General features: G+C 48.8%; 1 protein-coding gene and 1 pseudogene across 2 annotated transcripts in view; both read right to left on the bottom strand.

The window, feature by feature from the left end:
* Positions 1-3,541: 3,541 nt before the first annotated feature.
* LOC145510808 (MKI67 FHA domain-interacting nucleolar phosphoprotein pseudogene) lies at positions 3,542-4,473 on the bottom strand (annotated as a pseudogene).
* A 2,328-nt stretch (positions 4,474-6,801) lies between these two features.
* The window catches only part of NOTCH3 (notch receptor 3), a 39,246-nt gene continuing 19,909 nt past the window's right edge, over positions 6,802-26,138 (bottom strand). For both annotated transcript variants that reach the window (XM_081501234.1, XM_081501235.1), the window contains exons 25-33: positions 25,318-25,650; positions 21,665-21,819; positions 21,364-21,586; positions 19,813-19,897; positions 16,833-16,995; positions 14,579-14,883; positions 14,166-14,313; positions 9,732-9,829; positions 6,802-8,916 (exon numbers count right to left, since the gene is read on the bottom strand). In XM_081501234.1, the coding sequence (XP_081357360.1) occupies positions 7,861-8,916; positions 9,732-9,829; positions 14,166-14,313; positions 14,579-14,883; positions 16,833-16,995; positions 19,813-19,897; positions 21,364-21,586; positions 21,665-21,819; positions 25,318-25,650 (2,566 nt within the window). In that variant the 3' untranslated portion in view covers positions 6,802-7,860. The remainder of the gene's footprint in view (positions 8,917-9,731; positions 9,830-14,165; positions 14,314-14,578; positions 14,884-16,832; positions 16,996-19,812; positions 19,898-21,363; positions 21,587-21,664; positions 21,820-25,317; positions 25,651-26,138) is intronic.

Below are 26,138 nucleotides of genomic sequence, written 5' to 3'. Positions count from 1 at the left end.
TTCTTTTCCATGGGGATGATCTTGATCCCTCACTCCTGTACAATGTCACAAACCTCTCTCCATAGTTCATTAGGCACTCTGTCTATCAGATCTAGTCCCTTAAATCTATTTGTCACTTCCACTGTATAATCATAAGGGATTTGATTTAGGTCATACCTGAATGGAAAACATACATCTACACAAAGACCTATCCATGAAGTGTTTATGACACCCATATTTAAAACTGCCAGAAACTGGTCACAATGCAGATGTCCTTCAATGTGTAAATGATTAAACAAACTGTGTTATATCCTTATAGTGGAATACTACTCAGAAATGAAAAATAGAAACTACTGAAACATAGAAGAAAAGCTATGACAAACCTAGACAGTGTATTAAAAAGCAGAGACATCACTTTACCAATAAAGGTCCCTATAGTTAAAGCTATGGTTTTTCCAGTAGTCATGTATGGATGTGAGAGTTGGACCACAAAGAAGGCTGAATGCCAAAGAACTGATACTTTTGAACTGTGGTGTTGGAGAAGACTCTTGAGAGTCCCTTGGACAGCAAAGAGATCAAACAAGTCAATTCTAAAGGAATTCAACCCTGAATCGGAGAAGGCAATGGCACCCCACTCCAGTACTCTTGCCTGGAAAATCCCATGGACAGAGGAGCCTGGTAGGCTGCAGTCCATGGGGTCGCGAAGAGTCGGACACGACTGAGCAACTTCACTTTCACTTTTCACTTTCGTGCATTGGAGAAGGAAATGGCAACCCACTCCAGTGTTCTTGCCTGAAGAATCCCAGGGACGGCGGAGCCTGGTGGGCTGCCGTCTATGGGGTCGCACAGAGTCGGACACGACTGAAGTGACTTAGGAACCCTGAATATTCATTGGAAGAACTGATGCTGAAGCTGAAGTTCCAATACCTGGCCACCTGATGCGAAGAGCGAATTCATTGGAAAAGACCTTGGCGCTGGAAAGATTGAGGGCAGGAGGAGAAGGGGGCGACAGAGGATGAGATGGTTGGATGGCATCACTGACTCGATGGACATGAGTTTGAGCAAACTCCAGGAGACAGTGAAGGACAGGGAAGCCTGGCATGATGCAGTCCGTGGGGTTCTCAAGGAGTCAGACAGAACTTAGCGACTGAACAACAACTGAAACATGAATCAAAGGAGGTAGAGTGACTGTTTAGCAGTTGTTTCCACAGAATTCCTGCTTTCACAAAACTGATAACCCTTAAATTTACTCCACCCCCCAGTTCCAGAGCAGAGACTGATTGCTTTAATAAATCAGCACGTTCTTTTTCTCTTTTTGATGGTAAAGCTGAATTAGCTGATGCACATGTCAAAGGCATCAAAAACTTAAAGACTGTTGAAAGGCAAAATCCAACAATTTTATTTCAAGATGGCAAGTTGCCCTTGCATACAGAAAAAACATAGAAAAAGTTTATTTGGTGGTCACTGCATGAATCTTGAAACCAAATTCCAGACTGATGATACTGATAAAAGATGGTAGTTATTAATTAATTCACGTTCAGTTCAGTCGCTCAGTCGTGTCCGACTCTTTGTGACATGAACTGCCGCCTGCCATGCTTCCCTGTCCTTTACCAACTCCCAGACCTTACTCAAACTCATGTCCATCGAGTCAGTGATGCCATCCAACCATCTTATCCTCTGTCGTCCCCTTCTCCTCACACCTTCAATCTTTCCCAGCAACAGGGTCTTTTCAAAAGAGTCAGTTCTTCACATCAGGTGGCCAAAGTATTGGAGTTTCAGCTTCAGCATCAGTCCTTCCAATGAATAATCAGGACTGATTTCCTTTGGATGGACTGGTTTGATCTCTTTGCAGTCCGGGGGACTCTCAGGAGTCTTCTCCAACACCACAGTTCAAAAGCATCAGTTCTTCGGTGCTCAGCTTTCTTTATAGTCAAATTCTCACATCCATACACGACTACTGGAAAAACCATAGCTTTGACTAGACGCACCGTTGTTGGCAAAGTAATGTCTCTGCTTTATAATATGCTGTCTAGGTTGATCATAGCTTTTCTTCCAAGGAGCAAGCGTCTTTTAATTTCATGGCTGCAGTTAGCATCTGCAGTGATTTTGGAGCCCAAAAAGTGAAATCTCTCACTGTTTCCACTGTTTCCCCATCTATTTGCCATGATGAGATGGGACAGGATGCCATGATCTTAGTTTTTGAATGTTGAATTTTAAGCCAACTTTTTCACTCTCCTCTTTGACTTTCATCAAGAGGCTCTTTAGATCTTCTTCATTTTCTGCCGTAAGGGTGGTGTCATCTGCATATCTGAAGTTGTTGATATTTCTCCCAGCAATCTTGCCTCCAGCTTGTGATTCCTCCAGCCCAGCGTTTCTCATGATGTACTCTGCATATAAGTTAAATAAGCAGGGTGACAATATACAGCCTTGACGTGCTCCTTTCCCTATTTGGAACCAGTCTGTTGTTCCATGTCCAGTTCTAACTGTTGCTTCCTGACCTACATTTCTCAGGAGGCAGGTCAGGTGGTCTGGTATTCCCATCTCTTTCAGAATTTTCCACAGTTTATTGTGATCCACACAGTCAAAGGCTTTAGCATAGTCAGTAAAGCAGAAGTAGATGTTTTTCTGGAACTCTCTTGCTTTTGCAATGATCCAGCGGATGTTGGCAATTTGATCTCGGGTTCCTCTGCCTTTTCTAAATCCACCTTTAACATCTGGAAGTTCATGGTTCACATACTGTTGAAGCCTGGCTTGGAGAATTCTGAGCATTACTTTGCTAGTGTGTGAGATGAGTGCAGTTGTGTGGTAGTTTGAACATTCTCTGGCATTGACTTTCTTTGGGATTGGAATGAAAACTGACCTTTTCCAGCCCTGTGACCACTGCTGGGTTTTCCAAATTTGCTGCCATATTGAGTGCAGCACTTTGGGATTGGAATGAAAACTGACTTTTCCAGCCCTGTGGCCACTGCTGGGTTTTCCAAATTTGCTGCCATATTGAGTGCAGCACTTTGACAGCATCATCTTTTAGGATTTGAAATAGCTCAACCGGAATTCTATCCAGTTACCCATGCTAGCCCACTGCAAACTAATTTACATTGGTAAAAATGATCATATATACATAAATGAGTCTCTATTAGTACTGACACCTCCTTCTCACCCCTCATAGAATTTAAGTGATAGTTTCAGCCATCTTATGGGTTCAATGTTCTTGGTCTAACACAGAACTATTTAGATGTTGTCAGGCAAGATTTTATTTGATGGTAACAACAGAGGCTACAGTTTAGTACTTAAACCAGCAGTTAATAGTGACCTTCTATCCAGGCAGAGTAACTAAAAGCAGCTGTGAAAACTGCAAAGAAAACTAGAGACAGGACAAGAGGCAACAAACGCCTGACTGCTGTAAACTGGTACACACTCCTGCATTTCAGCAAGCGCAGGGAAGCCAAAGTCACTGACTGCTTTCTTCACTGACTTGAATTGACAGTTTCTTCTCCAACCATCTTGTTAAGGTTGCATTCCACTATATCTAGTTAAATATAAAGAATCAGTCTCCATAGTAAAATCATCTTTTCAGAAGAACTATACACAATACATTCAAAATCACCGACTGTTTTTTTCTTCTTTTTTCCCTTGAACTTGTAGGTAGTTGAGTCTTTTGTGTTTCCTCTTTTTCACCAGATATGGGCTGTTTGAAAACTATTTCATTATCTCTATCATCATCATTCATTTTAGCCACTTCAGATTTTTGTTTCTGCAAAAATGTTGGTGTACAAATTGGTGTGGGACCCTGGCTATCCACAGCCTTCTCAGGAGTGTTAGGAGTGACTGAAGCTGGCTTTATTCTTCTTACATAAAACCTGGTGCTTTCTGAAACTTTGAGGACCAGTGTTTGAAGCATTTTCCTCATTTTTATATAAGACCTTAACCAATGAAGGGAAACTATAATCAATTCTCTTTTTAGCCAGTCTCTTCCAGAGTAATTGTTCCTCCTTTTTAAACCACTCTTCCATCCATAGCTTTTAAAGCAGTGACCAATTCTGATTGTACCATTTCACTGCTGGATATGATGGCCTTTTAAATGGCATATGCCACTCTCTAAAAAGTTCTTCACGTACCTTTTCAGGTGGTATAAAATGACACTTCAAGAGTCTTTCACCAAAAAGGTAGCTGTTCATTGTTTCAACAGCTATTTTGGCAACATCTTCAGACTCAAACTCTACAAAGCCATAGCCTTTGCTATTTCCAGTCTTTTTTACTCCTGGACAGTCTGAATTTTATAATGGTGCCAAACTGGAAGAGATATACTCGGATCTGGGTTTCATAAAGTGATGGTGGTAAGTGGCCCACATAGATTACTCCAGAAGTAAGTTTTTGTTTCTCTTGTTGTTGCTTGGTCACACGCCAGCAAATCTGAGCCACCTCCTTTTTAAATTTGGCATCCTCCTGCGGGTTTAGAGACAGGAGTGGCTTAGCTGGGTCATCGAAGGCTGCCATTCCACCAACTTGTACGCAGATGAGAAATCAACACATTCTATATCCTATTGCCATAGTGATTGGCTAGCACAGTGGTGCTCAAAAGCAGTTTTTCATTGCTTGGCAATTGGCAACATCTGGAAACATTTTTGGTTATCACACTGGAGGAGTGGATGCTGCTGGCATCTAGTGGGTGGAGGCCAGGGATGCTGTTAAACATCCTACAAGGCACATGACGACCTTCTACAGCAAAGAGTGATTTGGCCCTAAATGCCAATAGTACCAACATCGAGGAGCACTAGGCTAGAGGATAAATATGTGACCCAGTTGAACTCAATACAAAATCAACACCAAGACTAGAAGCTTCTCAACTCTCTGGAATGTACAAGATGGTCTATGATCCTTACACCTATTTTGTTAACACAGAGGGAGGATCAGAGCTGTGGAAGTGGGAAGAGAAGCCAGGTTGGGCACCACGTGGAGCCCGAGGATGAAACTGACACCCAGGGAAAAGTCTGTAGAGATGAGGTCAAATGTTGACCTCATTTGAGCCACTAGATCTAATCTCCCTGAAGCTGGCCCTTTTCAGTTTTATGAATTGAATGGTTTTTGTTTGTTTTAGCTAGCTGGATAGACTTTTGTGTTACCTGCAACCAAGAGTGCACCAGCTGACAGGGAGAAACAATGAACATTAAACTTCCCCTTTCCTGGAGGAGCCCAGCATAAACACAGCCTTGTCTTGTGCACAATTATCTGCAAGACATAAAAGCCCATTCAAGCTGGAGGACTTATTAAATGATGCAGCAGTCTCTCCAAACCCCAAGGAAGCATGAAGTATAGTTGAGATCCATGCAAAACCAGTCTTAGGCACTTAGAAGGCAATTAATAAATACCCACTGATTGCAAAGCTATGGTTTTTGCAGTAGTCATGTATGGATGTGAGAGCTGGACCATAAAGAAGACTGAGTGTCAAAGAATTGATGCTTTCAAATTGTGGAGCTGGAGAAGACTTTTGAGAATCCCTCAGACAGCAAGGAGATCAAACAAGTTAATCCTAAAGGAAATCAACCCTGAATATTCACTGGAAGGACTGATGCTGAAGTTGAAACTCCAATCCTTTGACCACCTGATTCAAAGAGCCAACTCATTGAAAAAGACCCTGATGCTGACAAAGATGGAGAGCTGGAGGAGAAAGGGGTGACAGAGTATGAGATGGTTGGATGGTATCACCAATTCAATAGACACGAGTTTGAGCAAACTCCAGGAGATAGTGAAGGACAGGGTAGCCTGACATGCAGCAGTCCATGGGGTCACAAAGAGTCAGACACAACTTAGCGACTAAACAACGAACAACACTGATGTCAATGGAATATATGTTCAATTAACTGGAATTTCCATTTGGAAATGAAGTACTCCCTCCAACATCCTGGAGCCATTTGAGTGCTCATCTCTGATTCTCCCATAGAATCTGATTCTCCCATAGAATCTGATTCTTCCATAGAAGACTGCATAGCTCTAGTCTTCTGCTGTTTTCTCATCAGTACCCAGTACCCCAAATTGCCCATCAATATTTCTCCCTCTGTCTCAGCCTTAGTAGCTCCACCAAATGATAGCTTTCTTGGCATCCTCATTTTAAAAACATTCTCAAGCAAGAATCTGATTGGCTCAACTTATTCAGGTGGCCACCACTAGTCCAATCAATGGAGTCATCCATCAAAAGAGGAAGCAAAAGTGGGTCAGCAGGTGAGCCAGATGGTTTGGCCCCAGGATGAGAGCTCAAGTTACCAACCAGGGTTCTTGGCCACCTTCATCAATAGAAATTGATCAGAGGCCAGGTAAGAAATTCAGGCAAGGTTTTATTGGGACCCCTGTTGCAGTAGTGGGGAGTGAGAACAAAAAACAGGTTTCCTTTACTTGCTCATTTCCCAACAGCAGAGAGGGGCGAGCTGGTTCCTTATGGGGTAAGTGAGGGCGGGGGTCCAGGGGTTGAGCTGGAGGGGTGGCTTAGATGGTACCCAGCCCTCAGGTGGTATTGTGTGCAGGAGGCATGCACAGTACCCTGTTCTTGCTCCCAGCTCTTCAGAAGTGGCAGTTGGGGTTTTCTGGTCTTTTTGTATCTTGTTGTCCATAATTTGCCCCCAGTACGCATGCCTGCAGGTGTTTTTAGTCCCTTATAGTTTCTTTGTATTTTGTTGCTCCAGGAGACGTTTGTCTAGGTGCAAGCACTGCAAGAAAGGGTCCCAGGTCCTGTGTCTCAGCCTGTCTCGGCCTGTCTCAAAGTTAACGCTGAAGAGACCGAAACCCCACACTACCAACACCCTTCCTTACCTAGACACACAACAATGAAACTGAGTGTTAACTATTCCTTTATTAGGTGGTGAGGGAACAGGGGGCTGTACAATGCAAGGCCTGGAGACTTAGCTACACAGGGATTGTGACCAGAAGCTATATTACAAAAATAGCCTACAAATACTTCTGTTTTGCCCTGGGGCTGGGCCAGGGGAGTACCAGGAAGAAGAGGTGCCTGGCAGGCAGCTCCTTCTCTTCCTGCAGGCCCACTGTTTACAGGGAGACAAAGTAGAATGCACACATCTCCCCTGGTCCTCATATTCCCACCAGCTACCCCACTCTCCCAGTTCCCAAAGGGAGAAGGCCCACACTCTAGGATGGGGGTGAGGGGACTGTGGGCGGGCTCTCTGGGCCAGAGGGCAAAGCTCTAGAATAAGTTCCATCTGGAATGCAGTGAAGTGAGGGAGGTGGAGCAGGGAGGAGGCTCCCAAGTCTCACCCGACCCCTAGCCCCGGAGGGTGCGCCCAAGGGTGCCTACTTGGTACACACCAGGGTTGTGTACTTGGTACACAGGAGCCCGGTCATGCCTGTGTACTTGGTACACAGAATCCAGCTTGGCCGAATGGGCCCACAGACTCAGCCCCACGGGGGCACTGGGGGGGTTCGCAGGGGGACAGAGAGCATCTCCATATATATATTTTGTAAAAAATAATAATAATAATAAGTTTGTTTAAATGAATTTGTTTCTATACAAAATGTAAAAAAAAATAATAATAATCCACTTGTGTCAGAGCAGGAGGAGTGAGGGGGGCCAGAGAAGGCAAGAAAAGGGGGGAAGAGAGAATGGGGGTAGGGGGATGTTGACCACAGGATGAGGGGAGAGGCAGGAGGATGTCCTAGACTCACCACAGGACCCAAAGGTGAGGGTCAGCCTGCGCCCCTTATAAATAAAGGAAGACTAAAGCCCTAGGCTGGTGACCTATCTTGGTCACACTGCAAGGAGAGTGGGGTGCAGGAGAAAACAAGCAATAGAATCAAATGGACTAAAAGGGGCAAGACAGAGAGGAATCATGATGGGGTGCCCCTTCAGCCTTCCCAAATCCAGGAACTGGGGAGCCCTCAGGCCAACACTTGCCTCTTGGGGGTGACTTGAGGCTGAGGCCCTAGTTGGGTCTGGGCCTGAGCAAGAGTGCCAGGGACCGACAGGGGGAGCGGCTGGGCAGACAGGGACCCAGCAGCTGTGGCCGTGGCCCCGGTGGCAGTGGCCGGGCTGGGCGTGGAGTCAGACCAGTCCGAGAGTGAGGGGGGTGAGGGGCTGGCCCAGTGCTCGGGGGACTCGGGGGATGGGGTCAAGTAAGGGTGCTCGCTGGGGACCCGCAGGAAGCGGGCCTTGGGGGGGCTGCCGTGGGCCCCAGCCACCGCGGGGAACTCCTCGCCGTGTCCTGGGGCGGCCAGGTAGGGTGGGGGCCGCTCCTGCGGGGACACAGGATTCCCGGGGTTCAGCAGCTGGGGTCCCGGGGCCAGCGGCAGCAGGAAGGAGGGACCTGGAGGGGCGGGTGGAGGCAGCCGAGCCCAGTCGAGGGGTACGGCCACGGGGTTCAACAGGCCCAGGCTGAGCACGCAGCCCCCGGGGGGCTGGCGCCCAAGACCTGCCCGGCCCGCGCCACCCAGCTGCGCCAGAGACACGGCCGTGGCCGTGGCGGCTGCGTAGGGCCCCTCGAGGGGGAAGCCGCCAGGGGACGCGGGGGGCCCGCCAAAGGGCCGCGGGGAGTCCAGCGAGTCCACGGGAGAGAGTGTGACCGAGCTGTCGGCCAAAGGCCCCGGGCAGGCCAGTGTCAGCTTCTTGCCCCGCCCGCGGGTGCCCTGCGGCCCCAGCCCCGCCTTCCCCGGGGGCCTCCGGCTCTTCTTGGCCCCAGACTGCGCCACCTTGAGGCCGGGGAGGAAGGCCCCGGGCGGGCAGAGCAAGGGCCCCAGGCCATGGGGGCCAGGGGGACTACGGGGCCCGCTGGGCTGGTCCAGCAAGCGCACGATGTCTTGGTGCAGCCTCTCCTGGGCCACGTCCCGGGGCAGCCTGTCCAGGTGGTCTGTGATCTCCCGGTTGGCAAAGTGGTCCAGCAGCAGCTTGGCCGCCTCGAAGCTGCCCTCCCGGGCGGCCAGGAACAGTGGAGTCTCTTCCTGTGGGGGCCCGGGAACCCACAAGATGTCAGGGTCACGAGTCAGGTTAAGTCCTGCCTAAGGTCACAGAGGCCTCTAGTCTCTGGGGTAAACAGAGCTAGGCGTTCATACTCTGCAGCCAGACAGACCTTGACTGGAATCTCAGTTCTGCCTGGGGGAAAAACTGGCCAAGTTCCTTCCTGTTCATCCAGCACCTATTAAGAAACTTCAGGCCCCAAAAGCAGGACTAGGGTGAGGAGAGTGAAGCACTCACCTTAGGCATGGAATTTAAGGGGGTGGCAAAAAATTCTGCTATCAAAATAAATGGTATTTAATGCAGTTTTTTAAAGTTAAGATTAATGCAAAAAAAAAAAATCCATAACAAATATAACATGGACATTTTAGATAAAGATGGAATCTACCCTTGCATTCTTTTGAACCTCATTTTTCCATTTGTAAAATGAGAGTAATACCACCTTGCAAGGGTTTCCAAACAACAGTCATAATAGCTATCTTTTGTTGAGGATCCGCTAAGCACTTTACAAAAGCATTAGCTCACTGAATCCTTGGAAGAGGCAATGAAGTGGGTACTGTTGCTCCTCCATTTCAAAAATGTGAACAGAAGTTCAGAAGAGTTAAGTAACTTGCCCAAGGTCACCAGCAACTGCCATACACTTCCTCCTCTGACCCACTATTGGAACCTCTTGGGCCCCGATCCCACCCCTGAATGCTGGCTACAGGCAGGGTGAATGTCCCCACTAGCCTCCCCCAATCTGCTCTCTGCTACCTGTGGAGGCTGTGCCACGGCTGAAGGTGAACCAAAGGCTGGGGCTCACCTTGCTGTCCTGCATGTCCTTGTTGGCTCCATTTTTGAGCAGAGCCAAGGTGGCCTCCACGTTGTTGACAGCTGCAGCCCAGTGTAAGGCCGATTTTCCTGCGGGGAAGTGAGGAGAGGTCAAGGTCAGGACCTGGCTCATTAGCTGCCCCTCCCCCACAGAGGGGAACAGGAAGTGTCTAGAATATGGGCTGGGCTGGGGGTGGGGAGGGGAGGCTTAGAGTATCTGAGTACCTATGTTTGGGTCCATGTGTGCACAGCTATAGGTGTAACTTTCCATATTTGGGGCATATTATGTGGGCCTCACTAAGTTGTATGTAGAGCTGTGCCGTCCAATGCAACAGCCACAGTCACATGTGGTTCTTTAGTTTATATAACTTACAAAAAAAAAAAAAGGAGTTCCCTGGTAGCCTAGTGGTTAGGATTCCAAGCTTTCATTGCTACAGCCCAGGTCCAATCCCTGGTCAGGGAACTGAGATCCCACAAGCTGCATAGTATGGCAAAAAATTAATTAATTAATTAAATTGGTGTCAAGACAGTTTAATGGGGAAAGGATAACTTCTTCAACAGATCGTGCTGGGGGGCTTCCCTGGTGGCTCCGTGGTGGAGAATCTGCTTGCCAATGCAGGAGACACAGATTTGATCCCTGATCTGGGAGGATTCCACATGCCTTGGAGCAACTAAGCCTGTGTGCCATGACTACTGGGCCTGTGGTCTAGAGCTCAGGAGCTGCAAATACTGATGCCCTTGAGCCCAGAGCCCATGCTCTGCAACAAGAGAAGCCACCACAGTGAGACGCCCACACACTTCAACTAGAGACTAGCCCCCAGTCACTGCAACTAGAGAAAACCCACACACAGCAACGAAGACCCTGCACAGCCAAAAATTAATAAAATTATTTTTTTAAATGGTACTGGTACAACTGGATCTCCACATGCAAAAGAACAAAGTTGGACCCCTACCTCACACCATATACAAAAAATAATTCAAAGTGAATCCAATATCTAAATGTAAGAGCTCAAACTATAAAACATTTAGAAAGAAACACAGGAGTAAATTTTCATAAGATCTTGAATTAGGCAAAGGATTCTTAGATATGACACCCAAAACACCAGCAACAGGAACAACAACAACAAAAATAGATAAACTGGACATAATCAAGATGAGAAAACTTTTGTGCTTATAAGGACATCATCTAGAAGGTAAAAAAGAAAACCTATAGGGAAATTCCCTGGCAGTCCAATGGTTAAGACTCCAAGCTTCCAATGTAGGGGGTGGAGGTTTGATTCCTGGTAGGGGAACTAAGGGCTTGCCCAATGGCTCAATGGGTAAAGAATCTGCCTTCAATGCAGGAGACACAGGAGTCTCAGGTTCAATCCCTGGGTTGGGAAGATGCTGTGCAGAAGGGAATGGCAACCCACTCCAGTATTCTTGCCTGGAGAATTCCGTGGACAGAGGAGCCTGGTGGATACAGTCCATGAGATGGGAAGAGTCAGACATGACTGAGCGACTAACGCACACAAGGACATCATCTAGAAAGTAAAAAGAAAACCTACAAGAGCTTCCCTGGTGGTCCAATAGTTAAGACTCCAAGCTTCCACTGCACAGAGTGGGGGATTTGATTCCTGGTTGGGAAACTAAGATCCCATATGCCGTGGGGTGCAGCCCCCACCGAAAGAAAACCTACAAATATATTACACCTACTGTATGTTTGATAAGAGACTTACCTAGAATATAAGAAGAATTCTTATAACTCAGTCACAAAAAGACAAATAACCAATGGGCTAAGAATCTGAATAGGCATTTCTCCAAAGATATACAAATGACTAATAAATGTGGAACAATGCTCAACGTCATTAGCCATCAGGGAAATGCAAATCAAACCACAATGAAATACTAAATCACATCCATTAGGGAGGCAGTACAAAAAGATAAAACAGATAAAAACAAGTCGTCAGTCAGGATGTGGCGATATCAGAACCTTATTTGTACACTGTTGGTAGGAATGAAAAATAGGGCAGCCACTGTGGAAAACAGTCTGGCAGTTCCTCAAAAAGTTAAAAAGAGTTATCATCATGTGACGTAGCAATTCTGCCCCTAGGGATACATCCCAGAGAAATAAAAACATGTCCACACAAAAACTGATACGTGAATTCCATAGCAGCATTATTCATAATACCCCAAAAGCAGAAACAACCCAAATGTCCATCAGTGGATGAATGCATAAACAAAATGTGATGCATCTATATAATAGAGTATTATTTAGTCATTAAAAGCAAAAAAGGGGGTTTCTCTGGTGTTCTAGTGGTCAAGAACCCAGTGGTTAAGAATCCTGCAACACAGGGGACATGGGTTCGGTCTCTGGTCTGGGAGGATCCTACAGATGGTACAGCAACTAAGCCTGTGCTCCACAACTACTGAGCCTGTGCTCTAGAGTCCGGGAGCTGCAAGTACTGAAGGCTGTGAGCCCTAGAGCCCATGCTCCCCAACAAGAGAAACCCCTGAAATGAGAAGCCCATGCACTGCAACTAGAGAGTAGCCCCCGCTTACTACAACTAGAGAAAGCCAGCACCAAAGACCCAGAACAGCCAAAAATAAATGATTTTTTTAAAAAAGAGGGAGTTCCCTGGTGACCTAGTGGTTAGATTCTGAGCTTTCACTGCTATGGCTGGGGATCAATCCCTGTCAGAGAACTGAGACCCCACAAACCTTACAGTAAGGCCAAAAAACAAACAAAAAATAATACTGGTACATGCTATCATGTATATACCTGCTATTTGCAGGTTCATGAACCTGGAAAACATCATGCTAAGTCAAAGGAGCCAACCAAGAAAGACCACATATTGTGTGATTCCATTTATATCAAGTACACAGAATACACAAATCCTTATAGAGAGAAAGTACATTAGCAATTGTCTAAGGGCCACGGAAAATGGGGGTGTGTGGAGAGGTGATGGTTAAGAGGCAAAGGCTTCTTTTTCAGGTGATGAAAACATTCTAAAATTTATTGTGACAAAAAATAAAATAAAATTTATTGTGATGATATTTGCACAACTTTGTGGTTATACTAGGGGGCTTCCCAGGCAGCGCTAGTGGTAAAGAACCCAGCTGCCAATGCAGGAGACATAAAAGATGTGGGTTCAATCCCTGGGTTGGGAAGGTCCCCTGGAGGAGAGCATGGCAACACACTTCAGTCTTCTTGCCTGGAGAATCCCAAGGACAGAGGAGCCTGGCGGGCTACAGTCCATGGAGTCACAAAGAGTCAGACATGACTGAGGCCAACTTAGCACACACAGAGGTGGTTATACAAAAAAATCACTGGATTTTACCCTTGAATGAATTGCATGGCATGTGAATTATATGTCAATTCAGCTATTTTTTTAAAGGCAAAACAAAGGTTACAATATTCAATGAAATAAAAGACTCAGTTCTTTGTTCACCCCAGCCACATTTCAAGTGCTCAGGAATCACCATGCGTTGCCAGTAGCTACCATATTAGACAGCACAGACCAAGAATATTTCATCATCACAGACAGTTCTATTGGCCAGTGCCCTTCTAGAACCATATTTCTCAAGCAGGGGTGATTTTCCTCTAAGGGGCATTTGGCAATGTCTGGAGATATTTTTGGCTGTCATATCCATGGGGTGGGGTGCTACTGGCACCTACTGGGTCAAGACCAAGAACATTACACTGCACAGGTGGCCCCCATGGCAAAGGATGATCCAACCCCCAAATGTCAGTGTTGCTGAGACTGAGAACCCCTGGCTCCAAAGATGTTTCTGAGAGTCCGAGTGGGTCTGTGGCTGTGTGAGGTTCTCTAGACACAAGGCAGGTTGCTGTTGGGCAAGCAAGCCACCTCCAAGCAAGAAGTGATCCTCACCTACAGATTGGCTGATTTGCAAATTTTACACCAGTAGTCCAGCAGGTGGCACCAGTGTACGTTCTTCTAACAAAGCAGATGGAAAGAAAGTGTCTTGGAGAATGGCATGCTTGCTTGCCTGCTCAGTCCTTCAGTCGTGTCCAACTCTTTGTGAAACCATGGACTGTAGCCCACCAAGCTCCTCTGTCCATGGAATTTTCCAGACAAGAATACTGTAGTGGGTTGCCATTTCCTACTCCAGGGGATCTTCTTGACCCAGGGATCGAACCCATGTCTCCTGTGTCTCCTGCATTGTCAGGCAAATTCTTTACTACTGAGCCACCTGGGAAGCCCATGGGGAAAGGCACCTTTTTCTAAATCACTGCAGCACAATATAGGCTAATGGGTGCCATTAAAAAAAAAAAAATGTATGAGAGTGTAAGTCCATGTTGAAACCCTGTTATGAGTGCATGGGTTTCACTGATTGGGTCTCAGTGTGGGTGTGAGCTCACACCAAGTCAGGGTCCAGGTGACACTGTCTCAGCCCCCACCCACCGCTACCTCCCACAGCCTACCGAGCTCATCCACAGCATTGACATCAGCATGGCTGGCGATGAGCTCTTCCACCATGCCCTCCACCGCCAGGCGGGCTGCCAGGATCAGTGCCGTGGAGCCGTCTGCCATGCGAGCATCCAGGTCTGTAGAGCGGTTCCGGATGAGAATCTAAGGGAGACGGGGGTGCAGCAGGGGGAGTCATGGCAAGAACAAGGGAACAAGAAGCACCCCCAAGCCCTCTGAGGACCCCAACCAATGCCTCCCATGGAACCGATAAGTTCAGGGAGCAGCTTCTTGACAGTAACTCTACACTCATATATCCCCATTTCACAAATGAGAAAGATGAGCTCTGACAGGCAGAACCAGGGCTCAAACCCAAGTCTGTCTGATGTGTGTCTCAGCTCTGAAGTCCCAAGAGGCAAGCCGATCTCACCTGGAAGACGCCCTGGGCATCGGCAGTGACAGCTGTGTGCAGGGGGGTGCGGCCAGAGTGGTCCTGGGCATTGGTGTCTGCCCCAGCGTCCAGTAGCCGCTTGGCTGCGTCAGCCCGGGCATAGCGGGCAGCCAGGTGCAGGGCCGTCTCACCAGTGCGGTCAGTCCGAGCCCCAAGCTGTGCCCCCTGGCAGATCAGGTCTGAGATGATGCTGGCTGATGTGTCTTCTGCCTCGTCCTCCTCGGTTGGGATTGGCTCCAGGGCTCCCCCACAGAAGGAGGCCAGCATTAGAGGGGTGAAGCCATCTGCAGGGACCAGGAGTGTGTCAGAAAGGAGGCGGACACAGCGCCTTTCCGGGGAATACGACACTGCATTAGGAGGAAGTGGGATGTGTGGAAGTACAAGATCGAGGGGCCAATCCTCCCATCACACACACGCACACATGCATACACACTTGTGCCATGTACCCCGAAGCCAACCCAGGATGAGGCTTCACAGGCATTTGGTTTGTGACAGGAGGCCTCCTAGGCAGTAGGGTACACAGAACAAGGGAGGAAGGAAGTCAAGCAAGTGGACAATGACCACATTCCTGGAGAGTTATTTCAGCCTGAGTTATTTCACTTTGTCAACAAAGGTCCATCTAGTCAAAGCTATGGTTTTTCCAGGAGTCACGTACAGTTGGGAGAGTTGGACCATAAAGAAGGCTGAGCACCCAAGAATTGATGCTTTCGAATCATGGTGCTGGAGCAAGGAGAGCAAACCAGTCAATCCTAAAGGAAATCAGCCCTGAATATTTAATGGAAGGACTGTTGCTGAAGCTGAAGCTCCAATAGTTTGGCCACCTGATGCGAAGAGCTGATTCACTGGAAAAGACCATCATGTTGGGAAAGATTGAGGGCAGGAGGAGAAGGGGGCAACAGAGAATGAGATTGTTGGATGGCATCACAGACTCAATGGACATGAATTTGAGCAAACTCCAGGAGACAGTGAGGACAGGGAAGCCTGGTGTGCTGCAGCCCACGGGGTCGGGAAGAGTCAGACACTACTTCGAGTTTGAATAACAACATTTCAGCCTGATCCCAAAGGGGAACTCTGAAAACTGAGTGGTACCCAGAGTTATAATCCAGCTTCAGACAAAGGAGCTGAGCCTTTCATATACCTGCATCCACTGCTTAGGAGCTGCACCGAGGGACATAAAGTACCTGGGGGCCTAATGGGAGTCAAAAGAGAGCCACAGGTGCGAATCATTTGGAGCAAAAGCAAAACAGAGCTGCAGGAGGCATATTATAAAATGTGGCAAAGACAGACCCAAGAGGATTCAGACACCATGGTCTGCTCTACTCTGCAAGAGCATTTGCTCCTGTTTCCCTTAGGAAGCCACTAGCACCCCATTCTCCATTCTCAAGCCCTAGGTAAAGGCAAATCCCCCCTGCAGGTACAGGCTTATAGCCCAGGCCTGTCAATCTGCATGTTCCACGCCCCAGGTCACACTGATTGGTTCACACATGGGGCACGTGACCTTAGACCATCCAATCAGAACTCATCCTGGGAGGACTTCCCTGGTGGCCCCTTGACTAAGAATCTGCCAGCCAATGCAAGGGGACCCGAGTTGGATCCCTAATCTGGGAAGATCCCACATGCTGCGGAGCAACTAAGCCCGTGTGCCACAACTACTGAGCCCGGATACCCTAGAGGCGTGCTCCACAACACGAGAAGCCGCGGCAACGAGAAGCCCCTGCAACGCAACTAGAGAAGACCAGTGAGCGGCAGCAAAGAGCCCACACACGGCAACAAAGACCTAATGCAGCCAAAAATTTTTTAAAAATAAATAAATAACTTTCATTGGCCAAAGATACAATAGTTTGAGCATCAACAAGAATGTGTGCATTATATTTAAACATAACAGCTACATTAAAAAAAAAAAAAAACTCATCCTGGGACTTTTGCTGTTACAGATGACAAAACGGTTTTGTAATGCCTGCAGGAGAAAGACTGCCTGGACTGGAGCCAAAAGCTGACAAGTCCAGGATCCAAATGTGGCTGAAGCTTCTGTTTACAAGAGCCAGTAAATCCCTTGTTTTACTTAAGTTAGCTTTAGTTGGGCTAGTATCACTTAACGACCAAGAGTCCTGATTAACACACACCCACAGACAGACAGACACACCCAGCTGTCCTCAGAGCACAGACTCAGATGGAACCTCTCATGAGCAGGATGGATCAAGGGCATTCTGGAGGCAGGGGCGCCATCACTGACCTGGACCGCGCACGTTGACATCCATGCCATCAGCATCTGCATCGCCCTGCGGCGGTGTCAAGGCCATGGCTGGTGCCACGCGGATGTCGGCGGCAACCAGGTGGTGTTGAGTCCACTGGCGGCAATCCACAGCGTCCTCAGTCCCCACACCAGGCTCCTCCACCTGGAGGCACAAGGACTCAGGTTCTCACAAGGAATTGGGAGACACAGGGGGACCATGTGGGCGTTCTCACAGATTTCTCTCAGAGATGCACACACGGGGGGTGCCGAGAAGCCATTAACATCCTGCTTGATAGGGGCTTCCCAGGTGGTTCAGTGGTAAAGAATCCGCCTGCCAGTGGAGGAGACACAGGTTTGCTCCCTGGGTTGGGAAGATCCCCTGGAGGAGGAAATGGCAACCCACTCCAGTTCTCGTCTGGAAAATCCCATGGATAGAGGGACCTAGCGGGCTATAGTCCATGGGGTTGAAAAGAGTCGGACACGACTGAGCGACTCAGCACACACAGCAGGACTAAACAGAGCCTGATGAAATCAGACCTGAACTTAAGGACCCAGGTGGGGAGTTTAATTTCATAAAAGGGGAGAGCCAGCTGACAGACAGCTAACCAGAAAAGGTCCTGGAGGATGGGACACCCTTCAATGTGGATTTAGTGTCTGACACTGTCACTTAGTAGGCTTGTAACCCTAGAATTCTGAGCTTCCCATTGGTAAAATCAAGATGATGCAGTCAGGTGGTCCAGTAGTTAAGAATCCACCTGCAAATGCAGGGGACGTGGGTTTGATCCCTGGCCTGGGAAGATTCATTATGCCTCGGAGTAACTAAGCCTAGGCACCACAACTACTGAGCCCTCGCCCTAGAGCCCATGCGCTGCAACAAGAGAAGCCACCGCAATGAGAAGCCTGCCCACTGTAACTAGACAGTAGCCCTAGTCGCCACAACTAGAGAAAGCCCACTCAAAGCAACAAAGATCCAGCATGGCCAAGGATTAATTAATTAACTTTTTTTTAAGAGATGATGCAATAATTCCACAATAGCCACATAAACATGCTGCACCATATACTTAACACCCACTTCTGGATGAGAAAGAAAGAAAAAAAAAGCATGAGGCAAGCAGATTTCTTTAGCTGTAATTTGCAATAGAAGTATCCATTTTAACAAACATTAAAACACAGGCAGGAGGAGAAGGGGACGACAGAAGATGAGATGGTTGGATGGCATCATCGACTCGATGGACGTGAGTTTGAGCAAGCTCCAGGGGTTGATGATGGACAGGGAGCCCTGGTGTGCTGCAGTCCATGCGGTCACAGAGAGTCGGACACGACTGAGCAACTGAACTGACCTGAAAACACAGGCAAAGGGGGGAGACTCCCTGGTGGTCCAGCAGTTGGGGCTCTGCACTTTGATCACAGAGGGCCACAGTGCAATCCCTGGTCAAGGAACTAAGAGTCCATAGGCCACCCAGTGTGGCCAAGAAAAACATAGGTAGGGGAGAGGCAGCTAAGCATGGAGGTATATATCAATAGGTGCTTTATAGCATCCTCACAAAGATGAAATAAGAGGCTTTGTGTACATCCCAGACATTCAGCAAGCTTCAAAGGAATGCTAGCAGGAGCCTGTTATGAACTGTGCTCTCCCCAAATCGTATGACATCACTTTGCCAACAAAGGTCCATCTAGTCAAAGCTATGGTTTTTCCAGGAGTCATGTACGGATGTGAGAGTAGGACTGTAAGGAAAGCTGAGCCCCAAAGAATGGATGCTTTTGAACTGTGGTGTTGGAGAAGACTCTTGAGAGTCCCTTGGACTGCAAGGAGATCCAACCAGTCCATCCTAAAGGAGATCAACCCTGAATATTCATCAGAAGGACTGATGCTGAAACTGAAGCTCCAATACTTTGGACACCTGATTCAAAGAGCTGACTCATTAGAAAAGACCCTGATGCGGGGAAAGATTGAAGATAGGAGAAGGGGGCGACAGAAGATGAGATGGTTGGATGGCATCACCAATTCAATGGACATGAGTCTGAGCAAACTCAGGGAGATGGTGAAGGACAGGGAAACCTGGCATGCTGCAGTCTGTGGGGTCGCAAAGAGTCAGACACGACAACAAAAATCATATGATGAAGGTGTAATCCCCCAACATGACTATATTTAGAGACAGAGCCTTTAAGGACGTAATTAAGGTTAAATAAGATCATAAGGGTGGAGCCCTAATCCAATAGGACCAGTGGAAGAGGAAGAGACACCAGAGTTCTCCCTCATTCTCTGCACACATAAAGGAAAGGTCATGTGAGGACACAGTGAGAAGACACAGTCTACAACAGAAGAAGCAGCCCTCACCAAGAGCCAATCCTGCCAGCACACTGATCCTGGACTTACAGCCTCCAGTGTGTATCTGTGCCTGCTAAGTCACTTCAGTCGTGTCCGACTCTGTGCGACCCCATGGACCGTAGCCCACCAGGCTCCTCTGTCCATGGGATTCTCCAGGAGAGAATACTGGAGTGGGTTGCCATGCCCTCCTCCAGGGGATCTTCCTGGCCCAGGGATTGGACTCACGTCTCCTGCCTCTCCTGCACTAGCAACCAGGTTCTTTATACCATCAGCACCACCTGGGAAGCCCCAGCCTCCAGAGGTGTGAGAAAATAAGCGTCTGTTGTCTGAGCCACTCAGTCTGCAGTATTTCATTATGGCAACACTCGCTGACAAAGACAGGGCCCATCGGTGTGGCCCCTGGACAGGAAAAGACTAGCTGGGGGTGTTCTCAGGCTAGGCACACTGGACTAAGGTGGCCGCATCAGAGAGAATGCAGAGTCACTCTCTGGGATAGGGGATCCTCTCTGGAAAAACGCCAGGAGCAGGATGGGGAGGTTGCCGGGACTGTTCTCCGGAACCAGGAACAGCAGGGATTCCCCTGGCTCTCCCACTGACCACTGGGCCCCCACCCAGGACCCTGAGGGCAGGGGTCACAGGAGGGAACACAACCTTCAGTCGCTTGGCCTCCGGGCACTCTGTATCCATCCAGTCGGTGGCCACCTCCCCCATCAGACTCTCCCCCTTGGCCATGTTCCTGTGGGGACAGTGGGAAGGGGGGAGGGGAGAAGGGACAATGGGGTCAGCAGGGGCAGGGCACACAGGGTCAAGAGATAGGGTCCAAGGATGGGATGCAGGATGCGGTCAGGGTTGCCGGGGGTACTGTCAGGGGTTGTGATGGGTGACAGTCAGGTGGAACTGGAGAAGGGACAGGAATGGGGTCAGAGGTCAGAGCAGATGTTTGTGGGACAGGTGAAGGTCACAGGCATACAGCATGGGTTACAGCAGATGACGTCATAGCTCATGGAAGACAGAGTTATCCTCATAGCAGGTGAGAGATGTAGCCAGGAATGAAGAGGTGGTGGAGAGGGAGCAGAGGGCACAGGGTCACAGGAGAGGTAAATGCAGGGATGAGGACAGGGTGGGGCTGGAATCCTCAGGGGCCGGTCAGGGAGGTGGAGGTCATGGCCAAGGCCAGGACTGAGGATCATGGGGAATGAGCACTGAGTTGGGGTGGAAAGGGGGTGAGAGGTGAGTCAAGAGTCAGGGTAGGTTAATCTTGAGGCTTTCAATGGCTAAGTCAAAGATCTCTGTTGGTAAATGTCACAGTGCACTTGCAAATATGTGGGTTATTTCAAATTTCTTTTGATATTGATTTCTAACATGATTCCACAGTGATCAGAGAACAGACTCTACATGATTTCAATAGCTTTAGACCATGACATTTTTGCACCTTGTTTTATGACCCTGGGTATGGGCCAGTATCTCTTGGTTTATAATCTATGGGAACTTGAAGATTTTGTACCCTGCTGTTGTGTGAAAATTGTATAATCTTAGTTATGTTGAATTGGCTCATACTGCTTTGCAGGTCTACCATATCCCTCTGCGTTTCTGTCTATTCATTCTGTTAATTTTTTGAGAGTTTGATATTGAAACTCTGATGAAAAATCTTAATTTATCTACTTAAAAAATAATTGTAATATACAGTGGAACTATATGTAACTTTCTTCTGTATTTTCCAAATCTCCTGTAAACATGCTATCATACTTTCATAAATTAAAAAATAAAAAATTAAAACCAAAAACAAAAAGTCAGAGTAGGTTAGAGCCAGAGGTGGTACTGGGGCTCACAGAGGATAGGATCAGGGGGTCCAGTGAAGGGTTGGGGTGCAGACAGGGGTCATGAGGTCCACAGTCATGTGGGAACACATTCTGAGTATCAGGGTGAAGTCTGAGAGGCTGGGGTGAGGGGAGGGGTAGTTACAGTAGGATTTGAGTCAGGGAACCGGACCATAGGAAAGGGGATCAAGGGTCACAAATCAGGGGTGATCCCTTAGGAATTATGGAGTCGTTGGTCAAGGAGACAGACGCTGATGTCCAGGCTAGAGTCTGAAGTTAGGGTCAGGTAGGGGTCAGAGGTCAGAGCCAGGTGAAGGTGGGCTCAAGGGCTCATCAGACCCCGCCATAGTCAGGGGCGGGGGGAGGGATCGGGCAGGGTCCTCACTTCATGCCCAGCGCGTCTTGACCCACGGGCTCCCGCCGGCCCTTGTGTCCCACGGCCACATCCTTGTGTAGCGCGAAGCCCTCGGGGAACCAGAGGGTGCTGTGCTCACGCTTGCGGCGGGCCACCATGACGCCGAGGACCAGGAGGACCAACAGGAAGATGCCGCTGGCCGCCAGCAGCGGTAACAGAGGCACGCTTGGTTCCGGCAGCTCCACCGGCTCCCCTGCGGGCAGGAAGCAGGGGGTCTTTACCCGGGGCGCAGGGGCCCACCCTCATCCCCCTACCCCGGGTCGAGCCTCACCCCGCGCTGCTCGCAGTGGGTAGGGGAAGTCAAGGCGCTCCACCGCCGACAAGGCTCCCAAATAGTCCGCCGCGCTCTGAGCGTCAGGGAAACAGTGGTCATTCTCAGGCGACTGCAGGCACAGACGGTTGTCGATCTCCAGCATCACTACAGAGCTGCGGAGACACAGGGGAGGGACAGGAGGCTCAGCAGGAGCCGCTACAAGCCCCGCCCACGCCCCGCCCCCACGCCCCACCCCCGAGCTCAGAAGAGCATCTCTACTCACCAGGTCACCACTAACTGCCATCTGGCATCCAATCCCGCCACATCCCCTCAAACTATCTTTTTTTAAATCCACTTACTATATATTTGGTGATATTAAGGATGTTTTTTTTTTAGCTGTGATCATGGTATTACAGTGTTTTTAAGAAGAGAGCGTTTATTTTTAGAAAAGCATAGTGAAATGTCTACATATGAAATGACATGCTATCTAGGAATTATTTTGACATAGCATGGGAACTAGGACAAATAGAAGGGACTATATATGAAACAGGAATGGCCATATGGGGAACTTCCCTCATAATCCAATGGCTAAGACTCCCAGCTCCAAGTGCAGGGGGCCTGGGTTCAGTTCCTGGTCAGGGCACTAGATCCCACATGCCATAACTAAAGAACCGGCAAAGAAGATCAAAGATCCCATGAGCCACAACTAAGCCAGCGAAGCCAAATATATAAATATAAATATAAATAAATAAATAAATACATATATATAAAGAATGGCCATATGTGTTCATTGTCAATGCTTGGTCCTAGGTACCTAGATGTCCATAACCCTGATCTGGTTTTGTATATGCTTAAAGTTCTTTGTCAGTTCCCAAGCCAGTCTTGCTGTGGCCACCAGTGTCCTCTAAGTCATGAATTCACTGGTCATTGTTTTCCCATCAACATCTCCTTTCTCAGGCTGGTGCATCCATCTCCTGCCTGCTATGAGCACTGGCTTCTAACAGTTGACAGCTGTCCCTTCCCCCACAGAACTGGCCTCAGCAAAGTGGGGAGCCCTTCACCTGGGAGGTGACACCACTTAGGGAAGCCCTAGGCCAGGGATCGACTGATGTGTACAAAAGCTGGCCCTTCTGTCTCAAGGCAGGACCAATTTTACCCTCCAGAGCTCTCCAAGGGATCAGGCTGTGGCCAGACCCTGGCTGAGGCTCCCTCCGGCCTCAGTTCCTGCCCCTGTCCCATCCTGACTCCCTCATCCCCTATCTACTCAGAGCACCCTTTCAATACACTGCCTATATCTGAATCTCCATCTCAGGCTCTGCTCCCAGGAACCCAACCCTCCAAATTTATTCCTTCTTCAGGATACCCAGTACCCCAAGCCCTGGGTCTCCTTCTGTCTTTGCGCCTTCCGCTTCTCTTTTCTGAGCTAATTTCTTTCAACCAATCTTTAGGACTCAGTGTCCCCATGTCATCCTTCTGTTCCCCACACCTCTCCCTACTTCTTCAAGTCCCTCCATGGCTACAATGGTTGCCAAGCTCATTGGTCTCACTCTTCAGACCCCTAGCCGCCTCCTGACGGTCTCCCTGAGACCCCCAGTTCCCTCCAGACTCTACAAGTCACAAAGTGACCCTTAATTTTCACCTGGTGTCTTAATCTTTTTTAAAAGAGATTTTTAAAATAATTTACTTATTTATTTATTTTTGGCTGTGCTGAGTCTTCATTGCTCCACGAACTTTTCTCTAATTGTGGAGAACAGAGGCTACGCTCTAGTATGCGGGCTTCTCACTGCTCTGACTTCTCTTGTTGCAGAGCATTGGCTCTAGGTAACGTGGGCTCAGTAGCTGCGGTTCCTGGGCTCTAGAGCACAGGCTCAGTAGATGCGGTACACAAGCTTAGTCCCTTCACCGCTGGTGGGAGCTTCCCAAAACAGGGATCAAACTGATGTCTCTTTGCACTGGCAGGTAGATTCTTTACCACTAAGCTGCCAGGGAAGCCCTGTGTCTTCACCTTTATGAGAACACTTCCAGCAACTCAGTCACCCAGCCAAGGACTGGCACATCACCCATCCACCCATCTCCTTCATCCCTGTCAGAGGTCCTGCTTCTCACCTCCAATGTCCAGCCCTCCTCTCTGTGTCAGGGTCCTACCCTGTTCAGAAGCCACATCTCCCTCTGGCTCCTCCACCAGGTCACCAGCAGGAGAGTTTTATATTTTCCATTTATATTAATTTTTTACAGTTTGATACTGAAACTCCAACTAAAAGTCATAATTTATCTACTTAAAAATGATGATAATATACACACTCGTGCTAAGTGGCTTCATTCGTGTCCGACTCTTGGCAACCCCAATGAACTGTAGCCCACCAGGCTCCTCTGTCCATGGCATTCTCCAGGCAAGAATACCAGAGTGGGTTGACATTCCCTTCCATAGGGGATCTTCCTGACCCGGGGATCGAATCCACGTCTCTTACATCTCCTGCATTGGCAAGAGGGTTCTTTACCACTAGCACCACCTGGAAAGCCCATAATATATAATGGAACTACATGTAACTTTGTCTTTTATTTTACAAGTCTCCTATATGCTTCCCTTGTGGCTCAGCTGGTACAGAATCCGCCTGCAATGCAGGAGACCTGGGTTCAATCCCTGTGTTGGGAAGATCCCCTAGAGAAGGGAAAGGCTACCCACTCCAGTATTCTGGCCTGGAGAATTCCATGGACTGTATAGTCCATGGGGTCACAAAGAGTCAGACACGACTGAGCGACTTTTACTTCACTATAAATTCTATAAGTTAAAAAATAAAAAATTAAAAACAGGGCAAGTTAGAGCCAGAGGTGGTATTGGATCTCATAAAGCATAGGATCAGGGGGTTCACTGAGGGGCTGGGGTGCAGACAGGGGTCAGGAGCAGGGGCTCTTCTTTTGCTCCCCAAAGGACCATTGCCCATGTCTGGAGACATTTCTGGTTGACACATCTGGGAGGGGGGAGATCTGTTGTCTGTATCCAGTGAGTAAAGGCCAGGGAAGATGCCAAACATCCTACAGTGCACCAGACAGAACAGCCCCTCACACTAAAGAATGATCTGGCCCCAAATGTCAATGGTGCTGAGGTTGAGATGTGTGTATTATATGTATTATATGACTCTGTATGTACTACCAAGAAGGCACTTCCACATGTTGGGCATTTCCTAAGTAGTGAAATCAATGAAAACATAACTGGACTAAATACCTAACCCAGTGCCTGAAACCTACTAGGTGCTTTATCAGATATTTCCGGAGTAAAGCCAAGTTCAGCCACAGAGTTTTAGAGTTTGAAGGGAACTTAAAAATAGCTAGAATAGTGGTTCCCAGATGTTAAGGGAAGTAAAACGCACAAGGGGCTTCCCTGGTAGCTCAGCTGGTAAAGAATCTGCCTGTAATGTGGGAGACCTGGGTTCCATCTCTGGGTTGGGAAGATCCCCTGGAGGAAGGCATGGCAACCCACTCCAGTATTCTTGCCTGGAAAATCCCCATGGACAGAGGAGCCCGGCAGGCTACAGTCCATGGGATCGCAAAGAGTCGGACACGACTGAGAGACTAAGCACAGCACAGCAAACGCACAAGGCCTTATGAATGGTGCCCCTTCCCTAGCATCTGCGTGCGCCTCCCACGGCCCCCCTGGGGGTGGAGTCACTCACCCGATCACCTCCGGGGCCAGCTCCCGCCGGTTCCGGGATTCAGCGCCAGTCCCGGGCCGGTGGTAAGGGAAGACCATGGCCTGGCCGTTCTCGTCCAGACGGAAGCGCAGCGAGGTGCGCAGGATGCCGCTGAGCCGCTGCAGGAAGTCGGCGCTAGAGCGCAGCAGCTCCTCCGGCGGCAGCAGCACCGTGAGCACCAGGACGCCGCGGGCCAGCAGGGCCGGCACCTCACCTGCACAGTCCAGGCCATCCCAGCCGCACTCCTCCGTGTTGCAGCCCTGGTCGCAGCGGCCGTCAGCAAAGTGGTCCGCGCAGTACTTCTCATACACTGGGCTGGGGGCGGAGGAGGGCGGGGTCAAGGGAGCCTCCCCCCCGCCCCCCACCCCCCCACACCCCCACCTTGCCCCCCACCGCTGCACGAATACACCACAAAGCACCCAAGACTCCTCAGGGAGCAGAGAACTGGAATGTATCCACATGCTTGTGGAATGTATCACGCTTTCTGCAAAACCAGCCAGTTGCTTTGCAATTATTAATCAGTCAATAACTATTGATAACCGCGTCCTAGGTGCTGAGGGCAGCTATAGGCGCTAAGGATATGAGTGAAGTGAAAATGTTAGTCACTCAGTCGTGTCTGACTCTTTGAGACCCCATGGATGGTGGTCTGCCAGTCTCCTCTGTCCATGGAATTCTCCAGGTAGGAATACGGAAGAGAGTAGCCTTTCCCTTTTCCAGGGGATCTTTCCCACCCAGGGATCAAACCCAGATCTCCTGCAATGCAGGCAGATTCTTTACCGACTGAGCTACCAGGGAAGTCCACT

The sequence above is a fragment of the Giraffa tippelskirchi genome, chromosome 6, assembly GCF_054371585.1.
Source record: "Giraffa tippelskirchi isolate mGirTip1 chromosome 6, T2T-mGirTip1v1.2.pri, whole genome shotgun sequence".
NCBI lineage: Eukaryota > Metazoa > Chordata > Mammalia > Artiodactyla > Giraffidae > Giraffa > Giraffa tippelskirchi.
Note: the sequence above shows the minus strand (reverse complement) of the source record. Positions and strands in the feature narration are given on the sequence as shown.